Source organism: Thermobia domestica, chromosome 8, assembly GCF_964235325.1.
Source record: "Thermobia domestica chromosome 8, izTheDome1.hap1.1, whole genome shotgun sequence".
NCBI classification, from domain to species: Eukaryota; Metazoa; Arthropoda; class Insecta; order Zygentoma; family Lepismatidae; genus Thermobia; species Thermobia domestica.
Window position 1 is genome coordinate 172769372 of NC_137461.1, and position 26978 is coordinate 172796349.

At 35.0% G+C, this 26978-nt stretch overlaps 1 protein-coding gene across 1 annotated transcript in view; it reads left to right on the plus strand.

Moving 5' to 3' along the window:
* SelT (selenoprotein T) overlaps positions 1 to 26192 on the plus strand; it is a 201080-nt gene extending 174888 nt beyond the window's left edge. The window contains 1 exon segment of the mRNA XM_081769281.1: positions 25078 to 26192. Within this exon segment, the coding sequence (XP_081625407.1) occupies positions 25078 to 25199 (122 nt within the window). The 3' untranslated portion in view covers positions 25200 to 26192.
* Positions 26193 to 26978: the final 786 nt, after the last annotated feature.

Consider the following 26978-nt stretch of genomic DNA (forward strand, 5'->3'; position numbering starts at 1 on the left):
AAGCCTGTTGTGCTGTATGGTTGCGAAACATGGTAACTGACTGAGGGAAAATCGCAGACTGAAAGTATTTGAAAACAAGATTCTTAAACCAATATTCGAACTCCAAAAGGAACGAAATGGGGAAAGGCGGAAACTTCATAAAGGTGGAACTGCATAATTTTATACCGTTTACCAAACATTGTTAGGGTCATCAAGTCTAGGAGGCTTAAATGGTCATTTTATGTAGCCAGAATGGAAGAAATTAGAAACGCTATCGAAGTTGTAACTGGAAATCCAAATAGGAAAATGACCGTTGGGAAGACCGAGGCGCAGATGGGAGTACAATATTAAATAGTTCTCGCAGAGATTGAAATATAAAATAGAAACTGGGTTCAGTTTTGTAAGGACAGAAATCAATGGAGAGCTTTTGTAAACGCGGCACTGAATCTCCTGTGTCCATAGGCCATAGAGTTGTTGATACCTTTAGCTTCTTTTTATTTGACAGAAATGTTATTACAGGAACTAAGAAGTTTTTCTGTAGTAAAGTGGATTTCGATTCGAGGTTAGCTATTTATGTTAATACTAAAACAAATTTGGTGGTGATTTTTATATAAAATGGCACCCATACTTTCTTTCAAAGTCTCTCTCTCTCTCTCTCTCTCTCTCTCTCTATATATATATATATATATATATATATATATATATATATATATATATATATTCCCGTTTGTATAGGCGCCCTTTTAGTAGACTTGTCCACCGCCCTCATTAGTATCCCAGCACGGCCCTGATATGACTATATATTGATTGAAGCTGTTCTGATGTTACAGTATCATGCTGATCAATACAATTGGCTATATTGACAATTCTTTTATTTGTAAAACTAATCCATAATCTATAGTTTGTTGTAGAACTTTATTTATTTCAGATTTAAAGGTTTGATGACACAGTATTTTGATGTGTGTAATAAATTTCTCTTTTTTATTTATCAAGTTCCTCTTGACAACATCACTTAAATTAAGCTTTTTAATTGCTTCTCACTAATGTTAATATTTCGAGCATCACTTTTTCCATCTATAACTTTAACAAATATATCTAAATTCATTATATAACAATAGGAAATTTTAAATCTAGCTTCCCGAAGAACATTTTCATTTTAGTTTCATTCTATTCGACTTCTTAAATTCAATATCAATATTTATACTATGTTTTCTTAATAACCAATGCAAAACACACTTCATAAAAGCTAATCTACCCTTCTAAAGTTCTTTAAAGGTAAAAGATACTTGTTCGAATTCATTTACAATAGTTTTCTCTAAATGTAGAATATTTAATGCTTTTTATTTGTAAGATGGTGTTTTAAATAAAGATCGCCATAATACTTAGAATACTCATACTCTTTTAAAACTTTTAATGTCTTGCATTGCTATTTGATCTTTAAATTTATTTTAAAACGAAACTTCATCTAACATAAATCTCTTCGAATATCTTTTTCTTGTAAGGGTTGTATACGATAGAATTGTAATTTAAATCTTCTTCTTGTATTACACGTCATAATTTTCGTACGTCACAAGCCGTCATGTCATGCACGTATATTGTTTCACCTTCATAAACAGGATTTACTACCTAGCACATTTGACAGTAATTTTCTCCATTTTGCGTAATAAGTTCTTCACTGCTATGACATTTTGATTTCTTTATAGCAATAGCAAACAAGTCTCTTAGTGTTATTTTTGGATGTATTTTATAATACAAATCACCATATCCAAACTAAGGAATATATTGATCCCACAAACCATCTACTTATAGTGTTTTTGTTTTTTAAATCTATATTGCGAACGTTAATACATCTTATAATTAGACCTTCGAAGTGAATTAACTGTATTTTCTTGGTAATATACGCAAATCTACGTACATCACTGCGTTTAAAGAATAATATTCACTCAGTAATTTTAAAACTAACACAAAGATGTCCGCATATACCTGAATTAAAGTCTTGTATGCGATTATCATTATAAAACAGGTTTTGATATCAAGATATAGTAATGATTTTGGTGGAACACCTTCTTAAGAATCAAACACGTACTTAACATCTTTATCTTTCCAATAATAGGTCTAACATGTTTTAGAATTTTCATATTTATCTAAGTTTACAACACCACATTCATATAGTTTAGGTTTCTTAGGTAATTTATCACACATAAACAAACCTCTAAAATATTTTATCTTTAATTATTTCATCATCCTCTCTATGTCGAAGTTGGTTAATGGTTTTAGTTTTTTTTATTATTTTTTTATTTCTTGGCCTATTTCTCACTTTTCCACCTTACTTTGCTTCCATTGCTAAGTTGTGTCTCTTTGTTCTATTTCTTGTTTATTCTTTTTCATATCACTTACAGTTTTAATACCTTCTGCTAAAGAACGTACAATCCCTAATGCTGCGAGAATAGCGGTATAGAAAAATAACACCACCAATATGTTCTTTCGGCGAACTCGTAAACTTTTACATTGTGTTGTGTTTAAAGTCAATGTCTTTCCTTTACCATATTTGATTTTCTTATCTTTAAGTTGTTTCTTTGTTAATACATGATAAATTTTGAAAGTTGACTCGGATAGAAAACGTAGCTCCTTTAATTGAGTACATATTGTCTATATTTATTATAGAGAAAATCTTGCATATATTTATTATAGAGAAAATCTTTTAAGTTCAAAAACTTCTTCCCCGAAATCGGTGTGGCTAAATCTTTATAAAACCCAATCTGATTTTAAACTCATACCTAAATTTACTCTGCTTTCATTGTTAATGAAGTTCTAAATGTAGTGTTTTGTTGCAATTAGTGAGTCTCTTGATCAGGTACTCTTTTCCACGCTTTATTATCTAATTCTTTGTCCTCAATATGTCTAGAAGCTGTTTCATCTAGTGGATTAACATATTTATTTCCTCTTTAACCTTTCCTGTAGTTTGGTACCCGGCAAAAACGCTTTAATTTTCCTTAAAGGATAGACTAGATTTTAATGGATCATTGGAGTTGGTCAAACTCCTCACCACCACAGCTATTCAGTCTCTGAGACGCCTCCATATTAGACTGACCATCATTTTTTGCTAATGTAGGAGCTCGCCTGTGGATTAACTAATCCTAACCGTTATTACCATTATGTTCGGTCATTACCCGAATTCCTTCTAAAAGTTTCCCAATAGAGGTGCTATGTTAGGCTCTAAGGACTTCCCGCAACAAGGTGTGTATTGCCATGTTTTATTTAAACATGACAGCTACCTAAAGTTGAGCGCAAAATCTAAATTCTGGAATATGTAATTCAAATTGAAGCTTATTAATAAATCATTTACTAATTCAGGGTGTCTACTGACCTGGAAAACCTTGAAAACCTGGAATTAGCCTGGAATTTACTTTTGGACCTGGAAAACCTGGAAATAGCCTGGAATTGGACGAGGAACCTGGAAGTTTTAAAATTGTTTTTAAAATATTGTTTTTGGGATTGGTATGGAATAAGTATATTTTTGTAAAATGCAAGAAAGTTATATACTGCAGCATAAGTTAAAAGCCAATAATAATTTATTCAGTGGAGACGTAGTTGAGAAAGACAAACAGAGACGTGAGCAGAGTGCAGGCGGTGAATGTTTTTGGAAAGTATGTTGAGGGTACAAGAAGAGACTGAATAAGATTTTATTTGTTTGGCATGGTCGTTGTGAATAACAGTGACTACAAAAAGAGCTAAATTAGTCCCGATGATAAGAGTAAGGTAATTGAAAAAGTTAAATTTCATGATCTATTAAGTTTGTGTCTTACACTGAGGGGATACTGGCATACAAGCCAGAAGCTTTCTCTGTAGTTGCTGCTTATTTGCATATGAATCAAGAATATTTGCTGCTTTGTGAAGACATTGGTTTACATGTTTCTGTAGCAAGAGTAGTAGACAGGTCTGGAACAACATTCCGCTCATACTCCTGTGCCGAAGCTTTTTAACAGGAGTCCAAGCCCGCGCATGTCGCAGTGAATACCATTCCCGGTGGCCGAAAGGTGTATCACCGGAAAAAAGTAAAATTGCCCACATCTTAACGGAATCACTTTTTGTATTTGGGTTAACATTTTACTAGTCTTGCAATAAATCCTGTTACACACTAACAATTAACATTTTATTTTTCAGCCATTAAAATGGGGAAAAGTAAAACTAAATTCCAGGACTCGTGGAAAGGCAAGGGGAAATGGATTATTAGGTCCAACGATCCATTTAAAGCAGGTTGTAAACTCTGCAGAACTGATTTTGACATTTCAAATATGGGAGCTGGATCATTGAAATCTCATGAAAAAGGAAAGAAACATCAAATAGCTGTTAAAGCTCTTAATGCACAATGTTCGATCGTAAAGTTCTCAAGCAATGTTAACCAGGAGCCTTCCTGTGCAAAAAATTCTACAGCGTCTTCCAGTTCAGTGACTGGCACATCATTTACTCCAGTTGTTTAGGAGAAAAATGAAAGCCCAGCAAAAACTAGTGGTGTAATAAAGAGTTATCTTATCAAAGATCAAGTGACGAAAGCAGAAATAATCTGGACATTACACAAAGTTACAAGTCATGCATCGGTCAGAAGCCAAGCGAGTGTAACGGATTTGTTTCCTTTAATGTTTCCTGAGTGTGAAGTCGCTAAAAATATGCAGTTACACAAAGACAAAATAGGTTATGTGATTACTTTTGGATTGGGTCCAAATTTCCAACAGACGTTACTTCGTGAACTACAAAATTGTGAATTTTTGCAGTATCGTTCGACGAAAGCCTAAACACTATCTCACAGAAAAATCAAACGGACTTAGTAGTTCGTTTCTGGCATAGTGACGAAAATAAAGTTTTAACACGTTATTTAACATCAGTATTCCTCGGACATGCTACTGCCCAGGATTTGTTAAGTGCATTTATAAATACTTTAAAGGACAAGGGTCTCGATTTTTGTAAGTTACTTCAGGTTTCTCTTGAAAACGTTAATTTGAAATTTCTGAGTGATTTGAAGGCCTATCTGAGTGAAGAAAATGGTGAAGGTCCACAGCTTTTGGAGACAGGAACGTGCTCTTTACATAGTATTGTTAATGGGGCTTTTAAGACTGCGCATACCAAAGCTGGTTGGAATGTGACAGTTTTTGAGAGCGTTGTACTATTTATTCAAGGACTTCCCTTCAAGAAGAGCAGATTTCATGGCAGCATCTGGAACAGCAGTTTTCCCTCTTAAATTTTGTTTTGTTAGGTGGGTGGAGAATTCTAAAGTTATCAACCGTGCTATAACTATGATTTCTGTCCTAAAAGTTTATGTTGATGCAGTGAAAACAAAACCTCCTGAAACATCAAACTTCTCTAAAGTAAAAGCCCGCATCTCTGATTTACTGTTGCCTGCTACATTAGGGTTCCTTCAGTCCGTATCTGTAGAACTAGAAGAATTCTTCACTAAGTACCAGACAGACAGTCCATTACTACCGTTTCTATGGAATGACCTAAACACGTTGATTAGTAGTTTGTTAAGCCGCTTCGTGAAAGATGATGTCTTAAAAGTAGCTAAAACTTAAAAAAAAAAAAAAAAAAAAAAAAAAAAACTGATTTCAATACATGTTTTTGATAAGGAAATCTTAAAACCACTTAATCTAGTTGATGTTGGATTTTCTGCGGTTACATCGCTTAAAGGAGTGAAGGATGTTGATATATTGAACTTCAAGAAAGAATGCAGAAGATTCTTGCAAGAACTATGTAAAAAACTTATGCTAAAATGTCTTTAAAAATACAGTGTAATAAGAGCCGCAAATTGCTTGTCTCCAGAAACTATGACCAACGAAACCCTTCGTGAATTACGTATCACACTCGCCCTGGAGACATTTGTCGAGAAGAAGCAAATAACACCTGTAAATGCTGATATGGTGAAACGGGAATATTTAAAATTTTGTTCAGACCAAGACACAGCACGAAAACTGTCAAATTTCAGTTACAAAAATGACAGATTAGACGTTTTTCTCCATGATCTGTTAAGTAAAGGTGTCTTCAATACGTTTAAAACATTCATGCATAAGATATGTGTACTTTTCCATAGCAATGCAGCAGTGGAAAGGAGTTTCTCCATTAACAAAGAGTGCATTGTTGAAAATCTCCAAGAGGAGTGCTTGATTGCCCAGAGAAGTGTGTTGGATGCTGTGCATATTGCTGGAGACATACGTAATATGAATATCACAAAGAGTATGATCCAGTATGTGAGGAATGCATCAAGCAGAAGAAATGAATATCTGAAAGACCGCGGTGTAAAAGAAGACAAAACAGCTCGAGAAAAGAAAGATAATAAGAAGAAAATAAAAGAGTTGGAATTAAAGAAGAAAAGAATACTAACTGACGCCGAAGCAGAAGTAGATGCGTTGGAAGAACAGGCGAAAAAGTTAAAAGGGATGTTGAACTCCAGAAGTTAAATGTCAAAAACTGTTCACTGTGAAAGTTGTTTTCTATATTTGTTCATATAATGTGCGTGATTCCATAACATTTTCAGTTTTTAAACTTTCATGTTACAATACATTTTTAAATAAAATATAACTGATGGCCAGTCCCCATCCAAGAAGAATGTGCAGTAACGTTTAACAATATGGACTACTTTGCGTTAAAAAATTGTATTATATATGATCATTTTGTTTTTACTTCGATACTAATACTAGTTTGGCAAAAATTGAAGGAAAATAGCTTACTCACCGCTAAGTCCTACCAGTACTTAGTATAAAATACCACAAGAGTACTTTAAAGGGGAGTGCTTGTAGTAAATTACTCTTGTGGTATTTTATCCCATAACTTAGCGGTGAGTAAGCTATTTTCCCGCAATTTTTGTCATTGTTCATCAACACTCACGTGCTACTACTATAATATTAGTTTATTTGAAGTAATGTTTTTGACGGAAATTTACTATTATACGGGGTGAACCTTAACTAAACCGATAAATTTCGGGAGGTGATTCCCGAGCCCGAAAAAAAAAAAAAATTCTCTAACTTTTCTCCACGGTACATAGTTTTGGAGCTACAAGGTGCCAAAGTGTGGAAAAATGAACTTCCAAACCTATCCAACGTAGAGTGTCCAGCTTAATATCTCTTTAAGGAAGTCTTATCTGTTCTAAACATATGATTTCCGTTGTGGGATTTTAAGCAGCAATCTATACTTTGGATAATTTTGGAAATATAGGCGTCGGAAGTTCATTTTTCCACACTTTCGGCACCTTTTAGCTCGGAAGCTATGCGCCCTGGAGAAGAGTTAAAGAGTATTTTTTTTTTTTTCTTCTTCTTGTTTAGGTGCTGAGAATCATTTCCCAAAGTTTATCGGTTTAATTAAGGTTCACCCCTGTATAGTATTCCTACATTAGGATATTTAAAGCTATTGCATATTTTTCTCAACCGTCCTTCTGGTAGGGGATATTTTAATTAAACATCTTCTTGTGTAAAATGTTTTGAGAACCTACATTTCAGTCAGTTTTTTGCCATATGCATATGCATATGCCATATGCATTCTCTAATTATAACCAGTTTTTGTTAAGAACTATATAAAATTGCATTAACTTATACGTGTTAGAATAAATGTCACTTTACTGAATAGACCTGGAAAAATAAACCTTGAAAACCTTGATAAAACCTGGAATTTGAAAATGAACATTTAGTAGACACCCTGTAATTGTTTACCATACTTCTCATTATTCCAAAATCTTGATGGTAATGTGTTCATTATCTTTATTAAATAATTTATACCTTTGTGATCATTAGGAATAAATTGTGACAGTTTAGAATAGATCATGTCCTTAATATCCACTTTCTCACTGTAAAAATTATTATTACCAGCTTTTTCTTCTCCATCAATAACAATCGATCTAATATCTACCCATACGTATTCTTTTAAGAATTCTGTGTATTGTTTAATTCCTTTACCTATCTTTTGTTTTCTTGTTGATAGTGTTTCTTTTTCATTTAATCCCAAATATGTTTAATATAGTCTCATATTTATATCCATAACTCGATTTAACTCGTTTAGTTGATGGATCATTGTTTTGACACCCAGCATTTGTGAGTAATATTATATGTTTATAGTTTTCTTCATCTTCTTCTCTAACAGTTTTAAATTCATTATTATTCTCATATGTCATTTTGGTTGTTAATAATAATAAACCATCCGTACCTGTAAACCATTCATCATTAACAAACATATTATTACCCTATATTCGTATATCATCTCCAATTTCATAATTACCCAATTTTTCTTGACCCTCTTGTAAACCAAATGTATAATCATGCTTCTGTTTTGGTTGATGTAAGTAGTCAGCAATTCTTTTAGAAGCAGTAAGTGTAAATTTCAAAAACTTTAAGTTTTCTATTTCTTGGGAGATTGGGGAAGAAATAGAACTACTTCTGAACTTTTTTGAAGTGGAGTTTTTCATTTTTAATAACTTGCTCAAATGATGTTTCTGATGGTGTTGTACGGCAATATAAATTTTCTTTTGCAGTAGGGCACAAGTTCTGTTATTAGATATTTGTTTTGTTCTGTTATTTCTTTAATCTCATTTCCTAATGCGTAAGTAGCGTCAATTACTGGTTGTTCTTGCTTTTTGTATTTTTGTTGATTTTGATGTTTGTATGTTGACGTTGATCGTTGATGTTTATATCTTGGACGGTGGTGTTGAACGTTGATGTTTGTATGGTAGATATTGATATTGGATATTGATGTTTAATGTTGATCATAAATTTTATAGTTACAAACCATATGCATATTAGATGTTTATAAACTTCTGTATCTTATTCCTATATTCGCCATTATTTATCTTTCGTGTCATATCAATTACTATAAAATCATAGCAATCTTCCCAGCTAGTAGAGCTTATCTCGTTTAATTTCTCATAGGACATATCTACAAACTCATCATATACATGTTTAAGGTTAGTATTATCTTGACTAAATATACATAAGAAATTAACATTATTTCTTACTGTTTTGGCACTTTTGAGGTGTTTTTTTTTTTTTTTCTCCAAGATAGAAACAATCTAAATGCTTATGTGTTCCTCTTGTAAAATAATCTCTAATGTTATTTTGGTTTTCCGATATAAAATCATCAAACACTGCAATATAATAATCTTTACACACATCAATTGGAATAATAGAATCATGTATGGTGTTATTTCGTCTTTAAATTTTAATTCTGATTTTTTAAAATCACTGTTGTAGTTTCTGATATTTAGGTTAATTCATGCTTTTGGAATATATATATATAAAAGTAATTATTAGCTAACTAACCCGCCTGAATTAACAATTAAATAAAAAACTTCTTACCACATCTAGATCAGCCTGTAATAAGACATTGTATTATCAGGTAATAATTCCCCATTTTTAACTGATTTTTCTTAATAATTACTTCTACTTTCCAGTTCATAGGTTCGTTAAGTTTCCTCACTTATTGTAGAGAAAATGTTTTGAATGTTCCTTTAATTTTCTTACAGTATCTTTGAGCTAATACAATTGACAGTCTTTTAATATTCATCTTTTTTCCTGCTAATGTTTAATTTAGATGATAAACCAGTTACTACAGGACTTGCTGTGGCTAAAGACGTAGTTATAATTGAATAAACAGTGACAGCAGTAAACATTAATAAAACCAGTTGTTTAATACTAATAAAGTGATTAAACTATAATAAGCGCATTTAACAAATCGTAATTTCTTCTTTAAATTATATTTTTATCATCGTATGATGTTTTCTTGATTTATTATTGAGGAAAATTGTGCTTCATATGATGTTTACAATCATTAGTGAATATCAGATATAAAATAAAAGCCATGTAGTGTCATTTGGAAACAAATAAAGTTCTACCAAGTTAGCAGCACTGCCAACCGAATTGCAACGTACGTAAAAAACATCATATTGATACAAATCAACTTTGTGAATTCCATCATAACTTTAACGCATAGTTTCTTTCTGATTTAACGTGAAATACATATTCTACTTTCTATTGTCGCGAGGTAATTTTGGATCCCGAGTTGGAAGCCCTGGAACTCGAAAACGAAGCGGAATTCGACTCATGTTTATAGGAACTTTTCTACTTGATTTGATGTCAGGATTCAACTCTCAAAATTTTCGTACTGCCTTTCAAATCGCCTTGTGTACAGGACCTAAACGCCCATAGGAAATATTTAGACTCCAAGTACTAAAAACGAAATTTCAATAATTAATTGCGAACGTTAAGGGCTGCAGTTGCATGAACGGATAACGGATATTAAGTACTTAGGTACTTCTCCAATAGTTGTAAAAAATTCAGATTTTTAAAAGGTGGGGTTTTTGAGAAAATGACGGCCAAACATGGTGTCTTAATGAAATTTTCAGCTTTTCGTCATACTATAACGTAGAATGTAATGATCAGAAACGTAAGTCTTTTACATTTTCAAGAGATCTTATCGAGTAGATTTCGATGCTAGAAGCAGATGGTTGATGGGGTCGTGAGGACAGAAATAAAATGTTTGAAGTTAGCAAAATTTTCACCGAAATTGACAACATTCCGAGTGAACTGTGCGATTCCTGTTGAACAGAGGAATTTTTCCCTTTCACCGAAACACACTACTTTACATTCTTCCTACTATTGCGATTATGTTACTAAGTACACTTGTTTGTCTACAACAAAACTTTTGACATGTTTTTCAGTTTTTCGAGTAATCCGAGAGGAGGGCAGCCATTTGGAAGGCTGTATATGGAAGGAGAATTTTTTTCAGCGAAAAGAAAAAAATACAGGTCTAATAATATTGCATGTAGATCCCACATTAAAAAAATGAATGAAATCTGAGACTATGATGGGGACCAATTTTGTTTTGCTTGGACGATTTGAAATGGAATCGGTCATATATGAAACTGATTGTGTATAATTGCATTTTTGGGCGTAAATGACCATTAAGAAGTCCTAGGTACAGATGGGAGGAGAATATTAAGATTAATTTCGCAGAAACAGGACTACAAAGTAGATACTGGATCCAGGTAGCTAAGGACAGAAGTCAGTGAAGAGTTTCTTGAATGCGGCATTGAACCTCTGGGTTCCGTAGGCCATAAAGTTAGTTAGTTAGTTAACACAGGGGCTGAATCGAATAATGTGAACAGGCCAGAAACTAGTGAAAAGCTTACTAAAACCAACTTAGCCTGGATCCAACGAGAAATGGACTGATACATATTATGAATCGTGGTTAATGGAGTGTTGTATCTTTTATCTTTCAAAATATGCTCAGGTTTCTTCAGAAATGACAGCGGAACAAAACGACACCGATTCATAATAGCAGACTCTTTTCTAAAACAGACTACTATGACGCAGCAATGTTGAGGTCCGGCAGTTATGGAATCCAGAGCAGATGAGAAAGTCCTGCACGCTCCAGAAACCAGGTTGTGAATGTCCTAACCGTGTGTGAGAGAGCCAAATCGTAGTAATTGATGTCATCCCAGCAGGAAACAATCTTTAGGCCATAGGGAGGACGAAGTCCCAGACTATCCTGTTCAACAACAACCTTGCTCCCCAATCTGTTTTCTGAACATGTACTAAGTTCGTGACATCGGACACGTAACCTCGGTGTATCCGGTGATTGCGTTAGAGAAAGTGATTTCCCATGAGACGAATGATGTCACGTGACCTCGGTGTATCCACTGATTGCGTTAGAGAAAGTGATTTCCCATGAGACGTAATAACAAGCATTTCAGTCACACCAACGTCGTAAAAAAAAAAAAAAAAAAAAAAAAAAAAAAAAAAAAAAAAAAAAAAAAACCGCACTATTTAATGCATTAACAAGATTTATAGAACAACTGCAGATAAGCAAGAAAGTTCTGTCTGTGCAATCAGTTTTCTGTGTGTTTCTCACGTGTAACACGGTGAATGTCTAGGCGATACTTAATTTCTCTCCAGGTTACCTTCAGCATCTGTGGCGTAACTGTCTTAAATTCAAGCAGATCCCCTCACGAAGCTGTTCCACTGTTGACATTTTTGTTGCATATCCTTATCATACACCACAGAAAGGAAAGAAATCCTGAGAAGTAATGCAGTGTGACTATTGAATTAGATACCTCTCCCAATCCATTTCTGTGCGAATTCCATATTCAGTGTTCCTAACTTCCTAGTGCCAGTGTGAAGATGCTTCAGCCTGCTGGAAAGGCAACTTTCGATGACGATGTTTTATTTTAGGGAACACAAACTTTTGTAACATATCAAGATACGCGATACCCTGTAATAATTGATCCCAGTTCTGCGTACCACATCACTGTTTGTGCTTTTTGAGCATTGACTGTCTTTTAACTTTTCACCAACATCTCCTCAGCTAAGCTACCATTTACCACCTAACAAACTGTTCTTTCCAAAAATGTCCATATTTTGATCCTCAAATGTGGGTAAAGAACCCTAATAACTTACAATGTAAATGAGCAAAAACGACTAATTTCACCACACAGTGTACGCTATAATAGATATCGCGTAAATAGCCAAAATTGTGTTGTAATGCGAATACTATCGTAGGAGATAGTGCATAAAAATGAGTGAGTGAAATACCAAACTTCGAACCATTATATCATTTGAAAATGTACTTTTGTAGTGTATCAGGAAACGGCAGGTTGTAAAGTAAACAGAATTGGATATGAAGTGTATTGATGCAATATTATTCAATGTGCAGTTTTACGAAAGTATCATGCATCAATAACAACCCATAATGTTTTCATATGTACATAGTTCCTCTTGGTTCCCAAGAGATAGCAGTGCTAAAACAACTTCAATTGGATACAAGGACATAACAACAAACGAAAGAAAAGCACTTAATGTCTTTCAGTTCTTACCTGCAGGATAGTCGTGAGTATTTATTGGGTTAGGGATAGCACTAAACTTTCGAAAATGCTTTCCTCAACTTCAATACAGGTAGCCGTTCGTGTTAGATGCCTTGTAGACCGTCTCAGATGAACCCGACGCTCTCGTATGGAAGCATGGTATGTTGTCCTGATGAATTTGGAAACAAGTTTTTCACGTGTACGAAATCTACTCCCGTATACGATTTTCTTCCCCCACCCCTATACAGAAGTCCACAGGTGTTAAATCTGGCAATCGTGGGGTCACTGGAGGTAGCCACCATGGGATGATTAATGGATTGGGGAGGGTTATGTTGAGATATCGTGTAATCTTACAAGTATAATGACTCCCGTCCTGTTAGAAAAACAATTTTTCACGTGTAGCTAGGGGAACATCTAATAGCAGTGGGAAACCATTCTGCACAAAATACAGGTAGTTTTTGCCCGTCATTCGTCCTGGTAGCATAACGGGGCCAAAAAGGAAATCATCAATGATCCCACAACACAGTCCCTCCAAAACGTTCCTGAAAATTTATGTAGACAGTTGCATGCGGATTGTCGTGCATCCATTGACGTGCGTTGCGAGTGTTCATGCTTTGTCGGTTGAAGGTAGTTCCGTCTGTAAATAGAATATATGAAGAATATTTGCCACAATATATGATAGTATATCTCTGTTTGCCTGCACCCACTGATAGAACTCCACACGCAGCTCATCGTCCTCTGAATGGGAATATTGCACGCGTTGTATATGAAAAGGATGTAAACCATCTTCGACTAGAACTCGATGCACATACGATCATATCGTGCTACACGTTCGCGTGTGACAATCCTGCGTGCGCTAGTTCCAGGACTTCTCTGTACCATTGTTAAAATAGTGTCTTCCTTGTTAGAGATGTGCTGCCAGGGACGTTCAGATAGTAGCTGTGCACTTGGCAGCAATCCAATATTACGTAATGTCCCATACACACGCGAAAATACGCGCCGATCAGGTGTTCTGCAATCAGGGTACCGTCGCCTATATTCTTCTACTGCACACCTTCAACTGCAGTTGCAGAACCCATAGAAAAAAGGCATGTCTATATGCCCGGCATTTGTGTACAAATGCAGCATTTGTAAACCTTGCTGTCTCTATGCCACTTTTGTTTCTTAATCACTGTGTTGCTAAGTCACTTCGCACTTCTTATTCCAATGTCTCTGTTGTTACTCACCAGTAACTCACTTATAATGTAAAGCACACTATCACTTGAGATGCATAACCTTTCCCACACCTTACTATGAGCAACGATAAATAATGTTCCGTACATACATTCGTCCGGATATGAGTAGAAAACTATTGTATCTGTTCATTAGAACATGCGATACAGGTCCTAACGTTCAGAAAATAGGCAAGTCTCCATTTATCAACGTATTATTGTTTGTTTTCCAGTTCCATTCTTTTTCCAGTCTCATTCGTCGTTGTGTCCTAGAATGCAATTGCAGTTGTTCTTAGCACTGCCATCTCTTGGCAACCAAGAGAAATGACGTACGTATGACAACATATTGCGTTGTTACTGATGAATGATAGTTTCGTAACATTGCACTATAACCGTCACCAGGTTATAGAAGTATTCTTTGTGGACGCTCTGTATGTTTTGGAAAGACCGTAATTATTTTCTCGATTTATACTTTATTCTGCGACCCAAATAAGTTCTTTCTTCGGTGGGAATTGCTTCTTTCCCACGTAATTGAACAAATAAGTCTTTATCGTCTATTTATATATAACGTTGCTTTGTGGTGAGAACATTTCAGTGAGCGACGAAGCTTCTCAGTGTTTCACCCTGACTTATTAATATGCAAAAACTATGTTCTATGATTATTTGCAACTGAATTAAATGTATTCTCCAATCATTTATGGAAATACTGCGATTCAGAGCACACCAGGTGCAGGAGCGACAAAAGTTCGCCGGCCACATCGCTTTAGCAGTTCGTTATCTGAATGTTCCCACAGTCAAGTTATCGCAATGTCTTGTGCGTCGTGGCCAGTGGACTAAAATTAACGTAAACTCTTTTTATGTTCTATTTGCATGTACACTCATGTCCAAAATTATAGTCGCGTGTCTATAAATATGTTGTTGTAGGACTATAATTTGATAACGAACTCGACCGGTATTTTTTATAATGTTAGTATGTGTATAATAGGCAAAGACATGTATATGGCATATTTCATATCAAAAGAGCAGTAAATAAGAACAATAAAAAGAAAATAAAATTTTCTTGTCCATTTAGCAACATTTTGTTTTACTCATTCTAATTTTCGTATTTATAATTCTTTTCCTATGAAATTTACCATAAATATACATTTCCCGATTATACACATAGTATCAGTATTAAAAGTACCCTGCAAAATCATTATCAAATTATATTCTTACAAAAAGATAGTTATAGATATGCGACAATCATTTTGGACATGAGTGTACATACAGGCGATTTAACCTGAGTGCTTTTGACAATGAACTGCCAACATTGATCAGTCGATCAATGCAACTCGTATCTCGAACCTCGGAGTTCGAGGAGTCTTAACTAACTAACTAACTCTATTGCCTATGGAACTCGGAGGTTCAATGTCGCGTTCACAAAAGCTCTCCACTGACTTCTATCCTTAGCTAACTGCATCCAGTTTCTACTTTGTATTCCAATCTCTGCGAGATCCATCTTAATATTGTCCTCCCATCTGCGCCTACGTGTTCCTAATGGTCGTTTTCCGATTGGTCTTCCAGTCAAGATTTTGAAAGCGTTTCTACTTTCTTCCATTCTAGCTACATGACCCGCCCACCTAAGCCTCCTAGACTTGACGACCCTAACAATGTTGGGTAAACCATATAAATTATGTAGTTCCTCGTTATGAAGTTTCCGCCATTCCCCATTCCCGTTCCTCTTGGGTCCGAATATTCGTCTCAGGATCTTGTTCTCAGATACTTTCAGTCTATGTTCTTCCCTCAGAGTAAGTGACCATGTTTCGCAGCCATACAGAACAACAGGCATGATTATCGTTTTGTATATTTTAAGCTTCAAATTCCTCGACAGAATTCGCGACGACAAAAGATTTTGAACCGAATAGTAACACGAATTCCCTGCTTTTAGTCGACATTTAATTTCTCCGTGAATATGATTTTCCTCTGTTAATATTGATCCTAGATATTTGAAACTATCCACTTTATCAAAAGTATTTAATATTTTAACGCATCCATAATTTGCTGTATTCCGGTCCCGACGCACTTCCATGTATTTAGTTTTCTCTGCATTTACTTCTAACCCCATGTCCCTGCAAGCGTTTAATAAGATCTCTGCATTTCTTTCTATTGTTCTCCTATCATCCCCTATTAAATTTACATCATCAGCATATGCCATAACCTGGTGAATACCGTTCAGCTGTAGGCCCTGGTTGCTATCTTTGATTTTCCTTATAGCGTATTCCAGAACAGTTAAATAATAGTGGCGACAACGCATCTCCTTGTTTCAGGCCATTTTCGACGTGAAAGCTCGTGGGCAAAAATTTTCCTACCCGGACTTTACTTTGGGATTCATTTAAACAGATCTTAATTAATCTAATTAGCTTTCTCGGAATTGCAAGTTCTTTAAGAACGTTGTATAATGTTTCTCTCCTAACCGAGTCGTACGCCTTTCTAAAATCAATAAATAGTTGATGTACCGAGGTATTGTATTCCCACTTTTTTTTTTTTCGAGTATTTGGCGAATGGTAAATATTTGGTCGATAGTTGATCGATTTCGTCTAAATCCGCACTGATAATCTCCAATAATTTCATCTGCGTATGGGGTCAGTCTTGCTAATAGAATATTTAAAAGGATTTTATAGGATGTTGACAGCAGAGAAATGCCTCGATAATTATTACAGTCAGTGTTGTCGCCTTTCTTGTCAATTGGAATAATGATTGATTCTTTCCACTTTTGTGGCAATTTTTCCTTGTTCCAGATAAGGAGAATGAGTTTCTGTATCTTGTTCCACAATTTTTCGCCTCCAGCTAAAATTAACTCAGCCGGAATTTCATCTACACCCGGAGATTTGTGTTTCTTTAATTTCTTTATAGCGGTTTCTACTTCTATTCGGTTGGGTTCTGGAATATACGGTTCTGCGGTGTGTATCTTCTTTTCTCCACGCACACTAGTTTTAAGATGCTATTAAGCGTGTTAAGCAAATCGTCAAAAGAAATCTTTCCATCTATTTAAGATGCTATCCGTATCAGTGAGAACTGTACCGTCAGATTTCTCAGGAGGTTGATAGCCTTTCTTAAATTCGTTGATTCCCTTATACATGTCTCGGATGTTTCTATTTTTACTATTATCTTCAAGCTCCTTAATTTTTTTGTTCTAAAAGTTTTGGAAGTTTCCCGCCTGATATCTGCGAAATTTTGTGTAGTTATTTCTTTCGGATTTTGTAGCCAGCGTAATTTCGCCTGTTTTCTCTTCTCTGCTAGTTTTATGCATTCCTGGCCGAACCATGGTTTGTTCCTACGTATTTCCGCGTCTCCCAATTTTTCTTTTGCTGAAATTTTAATGCCATCTCTAATTTCAATCCAGGTATCCTCAACACTAGTGCACTTCGAATCTTCTAAAGCCGAGAATCTTTTCAAAACTTCAATCTGGTATTTCTCTCTTACCTGGCTCTCTTCTAATTTCTTTAAATTGAATCTCTCCGTTTTCGGACAATGAATATTACCTTTATTCAACGATAACCTCTATCGTATTATCGCTGCTACCAGGTAGTGGTCAGTGTCACAATCAGCCCCTCTAAACGACCGGACATCAATTATGCTAGATTGCCTTCTTCTATCTACTAAAACGTGATCAATTTGATTATGTGTTTTCCCGTCTGGTGATGTCCAAGTGTATTTATGAACGTCGCGATGTGGGAATTTTGTACTCTTCACGATTAGGTTTTTGGATGTTGCAAAGTTCACGAGTCTAACACCGTTGTCATTACTTTCCTTATGCAGACTTTCGTTCCCTATAATCGGTTTACTCCGGAATTGTGAGCAGCAACCACGCACGTTGCATCGAACATCAAATATAATGTTGTGCTAAGGGGTATACGTTATTAGCTAGCCCCAATCAGTGAAATCCCAGGTTCACACACCTTGTGCTTATAAGTTATAAACGTGCCCTCCAATATTATCATTCCACTTTAGATACTACCTATTTTTACTGAGGATTAACGTCGACATTTGAGGATTGTTTGGAGCAGCAACTATATTACTTCGTGGGATTATCCCGGCGACATTTCTCCAGTGCTAATCCCCCAAGTGCATTAGTGGTGTGAGAAAAGCATATTTAGTGGAATCATAATCATAATCTTTTCTACCGATATGTAAAAGTGATAAAGGGCTATAGTATAGTGAAAAAGGAAAGAGTGATTTTATTAATGAAAATAATTATACATATTCAGTGTTGAGTGTTGTGATTGTTTTTCTAATCCGTTATTTTTTAAAATATGTTGAGTGTTGTGATTGTTTTTCTAATCCGTTATTTTTTAAAATAGTATTTTAATAAATAAGCATAGTGTCATTTAATCATGTGTGTTTTTGTTGTATGTATGAACGATGTTTATGTGCATTGTGGTCTGAGTGACCGTCTGATCGTCCGTGAGGTTTTTGAGACGCAACATCCGAACCTCTCGGTGCCTAATGCTCATCTCATTATTGAGACCGGCGGGCAATTCGGAAACGATTCTGTAATCCCTTTTTAGTCCAGGGACTTCAGCATTTTTCTTCGGAAAAATTAGAAGCCAAGGTTTTTCTTCACAAAAACGTTCATTAGGTCATTCTAAATGACATATCAAAAGTCCCGGACTTTCTGCTGTACGCTTCCCCTTTTTTCGGGGGTGGAAGTGGGGGAGAAAAACGCAATTTAAAATACAATCAAATTCAGCTTATTTGCATGTTAACCTAAATATTCCGAATAAAAAAACAAAATTTACAGGGAACGCTTAGCACATGTGCTCGTAAATGTTTTACAGGAAGTCCCAAAGAATATCGGGTCGGGTTTCGGAAATATGACGTCATCAAAATGGCCGACACCAGAATTTGTAGTGTTTTCTGGGAATGGTTATAACTTTCCGCAGAATAGTGGTAAAACCGTCGTTTTTGTTTCAGATAAATAATTACCAAATGTACGGAATGAAACGTAGTTCTGTATCGTTAATTTCTTTCAAGATACAATAACAAAAAAACTAGTTTTTGAGTACCTGGTTTTAAGTGTAAATGCAAATAACTCAGTAATCATAAAATATTTCAAAATGTATCTTCAAACAATGGTTGTAGGGCATTATAAAACCTTTCCAACGGTATCTGTACCTGCTTTTTTTTTTTTTTTTTAATTTTGAAATTTAAGGAAGGTATGTTGTTTTATTTAATAGACTGACTCTTGTAAAGACAATATAAGCCTACTTTTTAAAAAAATGAAAAAAAAAAATTGGATATAAGATTCAATATCGCATTAGAATCCGTAAGTCCCATACACCCCAGACACAGATACAAAAATTAAGATTTCCAACGTTCGGCGATAGACTTATCGTTTATAGAATGAGAAATGTAAAATTCAGAGTAATAATGAATAAGAAATGTAAACTATTCAACTTATCTGAAATGGCTTACTTATTGAGTTCCTTTGCTGATTGATAAATAATAATTGTAATTATAGCATGTCCACCCGGTTTGGGACGTGCTATAATTACAATTATTTTTATCAATCAGCAAAGGAACTCGATAAGTATTCGGCCTCTATTTCTTCGGCGTCCATGAATATTTCACGTTCAGATATTCCTTCCGTTGGAGTGACATTCAAACAGGATTGTCCGTGACAATTTGCACAAGCAAGAGAACAGAACAGACCCAGCTTTCGACATCCACACACATTGCCGCATCCTTTAAATCATGAACAGATAATCATTTTAAAGGGACGGTGGAGCAGGTGGCTGCGTTGTTCGAATTGGTACGAACAAATTGTCTTTCATAACCCTACTCCACTCCTCACAAGTAAACCTTACGTTTGGGTGAATCGAGTTGCTGACTAAGACACATATGAGAAAGTAATACTAAATGCGGTCAGTATTTCAGTGAAGTTGTAGGTGCGAAGCTCCAGGGGTTTAGGAGATACAGCTACCAGAACATCACATGGAAGTACAGAATAGTCTTCATACAGTTGGAGGTAAAACCTCTGTAAGACCTTTCGTAACGGCAAAAGATGAATAACAAATATATGGGTACGTATTAGGACTAGGGGGAAGTCATATAGTAAGGGTATACCTAACGGCGGCCATCTTGAAATCCGTCATTTTGAATTAAGGTTAAGTTTTTAAAATAGGAATAGGGTCATGTGATACATGATTTAAGGCGCAAATTTAATCAGAAGAACAATGGTGACGTTAATTTTGACTTACGCGCAATTGGTAAAAAGTTACAGGGAAATTAAATATTGTTGCAGCATATGTATTAGTCCTTTACCCCACCTTGTAAATGTTGTGTTAATGATAATAATTAAATAAAAAGCAAGTGGATAAATATTAGGTCTATGGTAAGAGTTACCTTGATGGCGGCCATGTTCAAATCCGCCATTTTGAATTAGACAAAAGTTTTAAACAAAACGCATAACAGTGACACCTTATTAATAGCAAATTTTACCATAAATCCAACGGTATAACCATTTTTGCTTTATCATTAACCAGCACAAAATTAAATGGGAATAGAGTAATGCAATAGATGATTTCGGGCTAGAAGTTAATCAGAAATACAATGGTGGCGTTATACCGTTGGATTTATGGTAAAATTTGCTATTAATAAGGTGTCAATGTTATGCGCTTTGTTTAAAACTTTTGTCTGATTCAAAATGGCGGATTTGAACATGGCCGCCATCAAGGTAACTCTTACCATAGACCTAATATTTATCCACTTGCTTTTTATTTAATTATTATCATTAACACAACATTTACAAGGTGGGGTAAAGGACTAATACATATGCTGCAACAATATTTAATTTCCCAGTAACTTTTTACCAATTGCGTGTAAATCAAAATTAACGTCACCATCGTTCTTCTGATTAAATTTGCGCCTTAAGTCATGTATCACATGACCCTATTCCTATTTTAAAAACTTAACCTTAATTCAAAATGGCGGATTTCAAGATGGCCGCCGTCAGGTATACCCTTACTATATGACTTCCCCCTAGTCCTAATGTGTACCCATATATTTGTTATTCACCTTTTGCCGTTACGAAAGGTCTTACAGAGCTTTTACCTCCAACTGTATGAAGACTATTCTGTACTTCCATGTGATGTTCTGGTAGCTGTATCTCCTAAACCCCTGGAGCTTCGCACCTACAACTTCACTGAAATACTGACCACATTTAGTATTACTTTCTCATATGTGTCTCAGTCAGCAACTCGATTCACCCAAACGTAAGGTTTACTTGTCAGTATTTAGTTGGCTTCCAAGCCAAGTTTGTACGTGGTAATAAACCCGAAACAAATGTTGTGCTGCAGCTGAAGTCGGTGGTATGGCTTTTAAATCGACAGACTTATTTCTCTTCACGGATTTGGTGAAATAATGATAACGGTAATCATTTAGTGAAATGTCATTTGCAGATGCACCGTATAAACCCCCAAAAAAACTGTATGCCATTTTCAGTTATTTCTGGATGGGAAACATTATTTCGATTAAAAATTTCTACGACATGTTTTAAATCTGGACGTTTTTGTAATAATTTCAAACAAGCTGATTTCCCCTTCTGAAAAATGGCAGATGTTTCATCACAGCCTAAAAAAAAGCATGTAGAAATAAAATGTGATTTTTGAATACACCTTCTAAACTCCTTGATGAGTAAATTTTCTGCTCTGTCTTTCCTTTTCCTGGCTTCAAGAAAAAAATTTCTAAATTCGGTGGAGATGAGCTGTCATGATTACTAACAAATGAATATCCTCATCAACAATAACTGTAGAATTACAATTAATTTTTGATATCGTGAGTGCGGTTTCTACAATAAGGACATCAGCATCATTCTCTGCTTGTTTGACATCAATATTGACAGCCTTGAATTTATCAGTGAGCAAAGCAATCAACCTACTTTTGTTGTTTGCATTGGCGAGAAAGTTTTCTTGGCTCGTAGTCGCAACCATGTTTCCATCAAATATAATTGTTTTTGATGCTGCTTTCGAGCACCGTCGAAGTTGCTCCATGCCTTTACATTTTTCTGAGGATTACCATACCCATCAAATACGATGACAGTGTTCTGACCGAAGTGTTTTTCCACATATGCCACATATTTATCACAAATATCCATGAAAGAATCGTTTTGACGCCACACCACTCGATGAAGAAGGAACCCTCCATCAACGACGTAGTTTGCGTTTCCGAGATCACGATGAACATTGGTCGGGTTGAAGATGTTGAATAAGGATGATTTCTTCGTTTTTCTCATTCTAGTTACATCAAAAAGAGCCATTGGGTAAGGATCCAGTTCGAAATTTAAACATGCTCAAAGGTCATCATCTGATCTTTTGATTATGCTGAATCGTTGAAACAACAAAAGTGGATCGACAGGCACAGTAACATCATGTACCGTAAGGTGACTGTTCACTGTTTAAAGAGAGAGAACCCTATCAGTACGAGAATATTTTATGTCATGAAAATTGTCACCAACTTTTCTTTCCATCATGGTTGCTCCAATGTTCAGTGCATCGTAGTAGTTTATCTTCTCCACATTACCTGTAACCCCTGTTGCTATAGACATGATCACTTGTACATTTGGGAAAGGGTTGTGGGAACTGAACCACTCTGATACTTTCCTAACATCTTCTTGGTCCCGTTTGATTCGAGCTTCTCGTGCATCTACGTACTGTTCTCCACTTGCAAACGAAATCCTACAAAAGTTTTCTAGTCCTTCAGAAATGTTACTCGCCCTTAACAAACCAACAACAAACTTAGTTAAAACATTCTCTTTTGTACTTCTTCCATGCACAAAGCCTCCTCGTATCTTTGAAGACTTCATGAGTGACTGTTCTATTACCATATCTGTTGGAGTTCCACTAAAAAATTTGTCTGATCGCTTAACAGTGAAAAAGTCTGCAGTAAATTTTTTATAGATTTCTCCATCCATTATGTACTCCAACTTTACCATGTCTTGTACAAACAAGTTGGCACTTTTAGCGTACAAAAAATGTCCTGCGGCGTGGAAATACGGAATCATCCTCTTCACTGCAGACAGATATGCCTTCCAGTCACACCATCCTCTCTGCCCTAATAAACTCTTTACGGATTAACACCATATCTAAATACTGGTCCCATAATTGTGCAGTTCGACCTCTGCCTTTTAGTTGGTTTCAGTTACAAAAAAATGCAGGTACAGATACCGTTGGAAAGGCTTTATAAAATCTACAACCTTTATTTGAAGATATATTTTGAAATATTTTATGATTACTGAGTTATTTGCATTTACACTTAAAACCAGGTACTCAAAAACTAGTTTTTTGTTATTGTATCTCGAAAGAAATTAACAATGCAGAACTACGTTTCATTCCGTACATTTGGTAATTAATTATCTTCAATCTGAAACAAAAACGACGGTTTTACCACTATTCTGCGGAAAGTTATAACCATTCCCAGAAAACACTACAAATTCTGGTGTCGGCCATTTTGATGACGTCATATTTCCGAAACCCGACCCGATATTCTTTGGGACTTCCTGTGAAACATTTACGAGCACATGTGCTAAGCATTCCCAATAAATTTTTTTTTTTTTTTTTTATTCGGAATATTTAGGTTAACATGCAAATAAGCTGAATTTGATTGTATTTTAAATTGCGTTTTCCTCCCCCACTTCCACCCCCCGAAAAAAGGGGAAGCGTACAGCAGAAAGTCGGGGACTTTTGATATGTCATTTAGAATGACCTAAAGAACGTTTTTGTGAAGAAAAACCTTGGCTTCTAATTTTTCCGAAAGTTCCTGGACTATTTTGGAGATGTCCTTCAACGTCTTACCCAGGTAAGTCTAGATCGGAAAACACCTCTCTCGGACAACGGAGGACAGATCACGGAAAGCGGTTATAGCACACTGAATAATATTGCGTCAATACACTTCATATCCAATTCTGTGTACTTTGCAATCATCTGTTTCCTTCGATACACTACAAAGTACATTTTCAGATTTCTGGTTCGAAGTTTGGTATTTCATTAATTCATTTTTATGCTCTGCCTCCTACGATAATAGTCGTATTACAACACAATTTTAGCCATTTACGTGATATGTATTATAACATACATTGAGTAGTGAAGTTGGTTATTTTCCTTCACTACATTCTAAGATGATATAGTTCTTTACTCAGATTTGAAGATTAAAATATTGAAATTTTCGGATTCCGAGATTTTGTCCTGGAGTGCAAGTGAGATACGTATCTAATGCTAAATACATGTGCTACCTTCCTGTTTTTAAATGACTCCGGTGTCTTCATTAGTTCTGAAGATATGCGCCTTCAAAGCAATGTGTACAAAATAAAGTGGTCGTTTAATTGATATATCGGTATCTTGAAAACGAGCGGAATGGACCCATGCTGTATGCAGTCTTTATTGCTTCTCATTCCTCAAAATACGGTCTTTCCTGGTGGGACACCATATATATATATATATATATATATATATATATATATAATATACCGGGTGTATCAGAAGTCCGGAGCCACAGGTGAATTGTGTTACGAGTTAAGAAGTTAAGATACGAAAAGATGGAAAGAGAGGAAAGTTTTTGGAAACAGATGGTTTTCAATCTAAAATTGAGGGAAACTACACATTATCATGTGAGGCAAATCTTGAACGCCTCAATTCCGTTTCTCAACAATACTGTATTGCTGGTATGGTGAGAGCCCAAGTGAACAGCCTGATTAACTGGCAACGTTACGTTTTCATTTTATATTGGGCAGATTAACAGCGTGGAGCCCAAACGGCTGGTGCGATTGGAAAACTTCTATCATTTTAGGTTGAAAATCATTTATTTCTAACAACCTTCCCCTCTTTCCTTGTTGTTATATCGTTACTCACAACGGAATTAGCCTATGGTCTCGGACTTTTGGTACACCCGTTATATATAGTCGTATTCTTATTTATGCTTAATTGAAATGTATCTGTATAATTAGATCCATGATTTTCTCTATCTTTATTTTTTTTATTTTTTATTTTTTAGTTATTTATTTATTATTATTATTATTTATAGATGTACCTGTCTGGTCAAAATTGGAAACTGGAAGGATACCACAGCCCCCGGAATTATTTCAGATAATTGATAATCATATGCGATTTCAGGGTAATACTGAATTCAATTCAAAGTTCTCGTAATAAGTGAATTTTGTTAAGAATGGTATACAGTTTTGTATTGAGAAAATTTTTTCACGAAGTTATATTTGTTTGTTATGATGTACGTAAGATATAATTGTTTGCATTGTTTTGTCCTGTACGAACATGATTTATCACTGATGTTAATGACATTATCTTCAGAAAGTAGAATTATCTGCTGGAAGATAACTTGATGATTAATCAGATATGATTCATGTTCGTAAAGAAAGAAATAATTGTTAATTCTTTTTAGTATGTTTCTGTTACGTGTGCACCTCTATAAATAACCTGAAGTTTTATTTGAGCTATAAGGTTATGTTGTTAGATCAATTGCTAACTACAGTAGCAAGAAAAATTCGTATGTAGTTCGTATAAATAATTGTTAATAAAGTTATCCAATTTAATCGTATAGTCCATTGTTGAGCATTCCTTACAGCTTTCGTTCGCATAAGCTATAGTTAAAAGACGACTTAAGAATTTTCATCACAAAAATATTTTAAAAAATAATGGGGTTTTCTGTTGTAATGTGGGTTAATTGAAGTTTTAATAGTGTTTTGTCAATATATTTTGATTTCATAGTAGATTACTTGACGTGCATAATGAAATGTAATTTGTGCGTACCCACAAAAGACTGTGAAGAATAAAATCCCCGAGCTTGATCTTATCTAAATTCAGTATTTTATTCCTGGCAGATTATTTTCCTAAGAATTAAATGTCACGTTATGTCTGTTAACAGTATTTGTTCACTGTGAATAATTCTGGAATAGGTAGATTAGTGAAGTTGAAAGGTATCATTATATTTTCACAATTATTATTAAATACTTTTAATTTCACATGGAATTTATAACTTGAATCATTAACTTGTAAGTATTGTCTTAGAGGAATGAAAGTTCTGTATAAAAATGAACATTCAGATTGTTAATATTTTTTATATCCAGCATTTCGTTTGTATGAAATCTTGTGAAAGAAGAATGTCAATACAAGTTCCAAAATGTATTTATCCGTTTCTTAATTTCTTCATTTGTATGAGTATGTACACTCATGTCCAAAATTATTGTCGCATATCTATAACTGTCTTCTTGTAAGAATATAATTTCATAATGATTTTGCAGGGTACTTTTAATACTGATACTATATGTATAATCGGGAAATGTATATTTGTGGTAAATTTCACAGGAAAAAAATATAAATACGAAAATTAGAACGAATAAAACAAAATGTTGCTAAATGTACAAGAAAATTTTATTTTCGTATTATTGTTCTTATTTACTGCTCTTTTGACATGAAATTTGCCACATACATGTCTTTGCCGATTACACACATACTAACATTATAAGAAATACCGTGCGAATTTGTTATCAAATTATATTCCTACAATAACATTTATAGACATGCGACAATAATTTTGGACATGAGTGTACCTAGTGTACATTATATTTTTTTAACGTTAAATGAGCGTGTGTAAAGTTAACCCTCCGAGTGTCTGGGCCAGCGGAAATAAGTTAGGCTTAGGTAGTACATGGCATGGACTGGGTGGGCTAGTAAATTTCAGCTTTTGAGCCAACATAATTACTGACATACGGGTGCGGAAAGATTGTTGGATAATTTCACTCGATTATCCCCCGATAGATGTTCCAGGTAGAACTTTAACGGGTGGGCCAGATATAATTTGTGTTAGCAAATTTCAACTTTTGTGTTCGCGTAATTACTGAGATACAAGCACCGAAAGTTGAGGGGCTAAACTCACGCAAGCTCGAAAATGTCGAGGCTAGCCGAGATTTT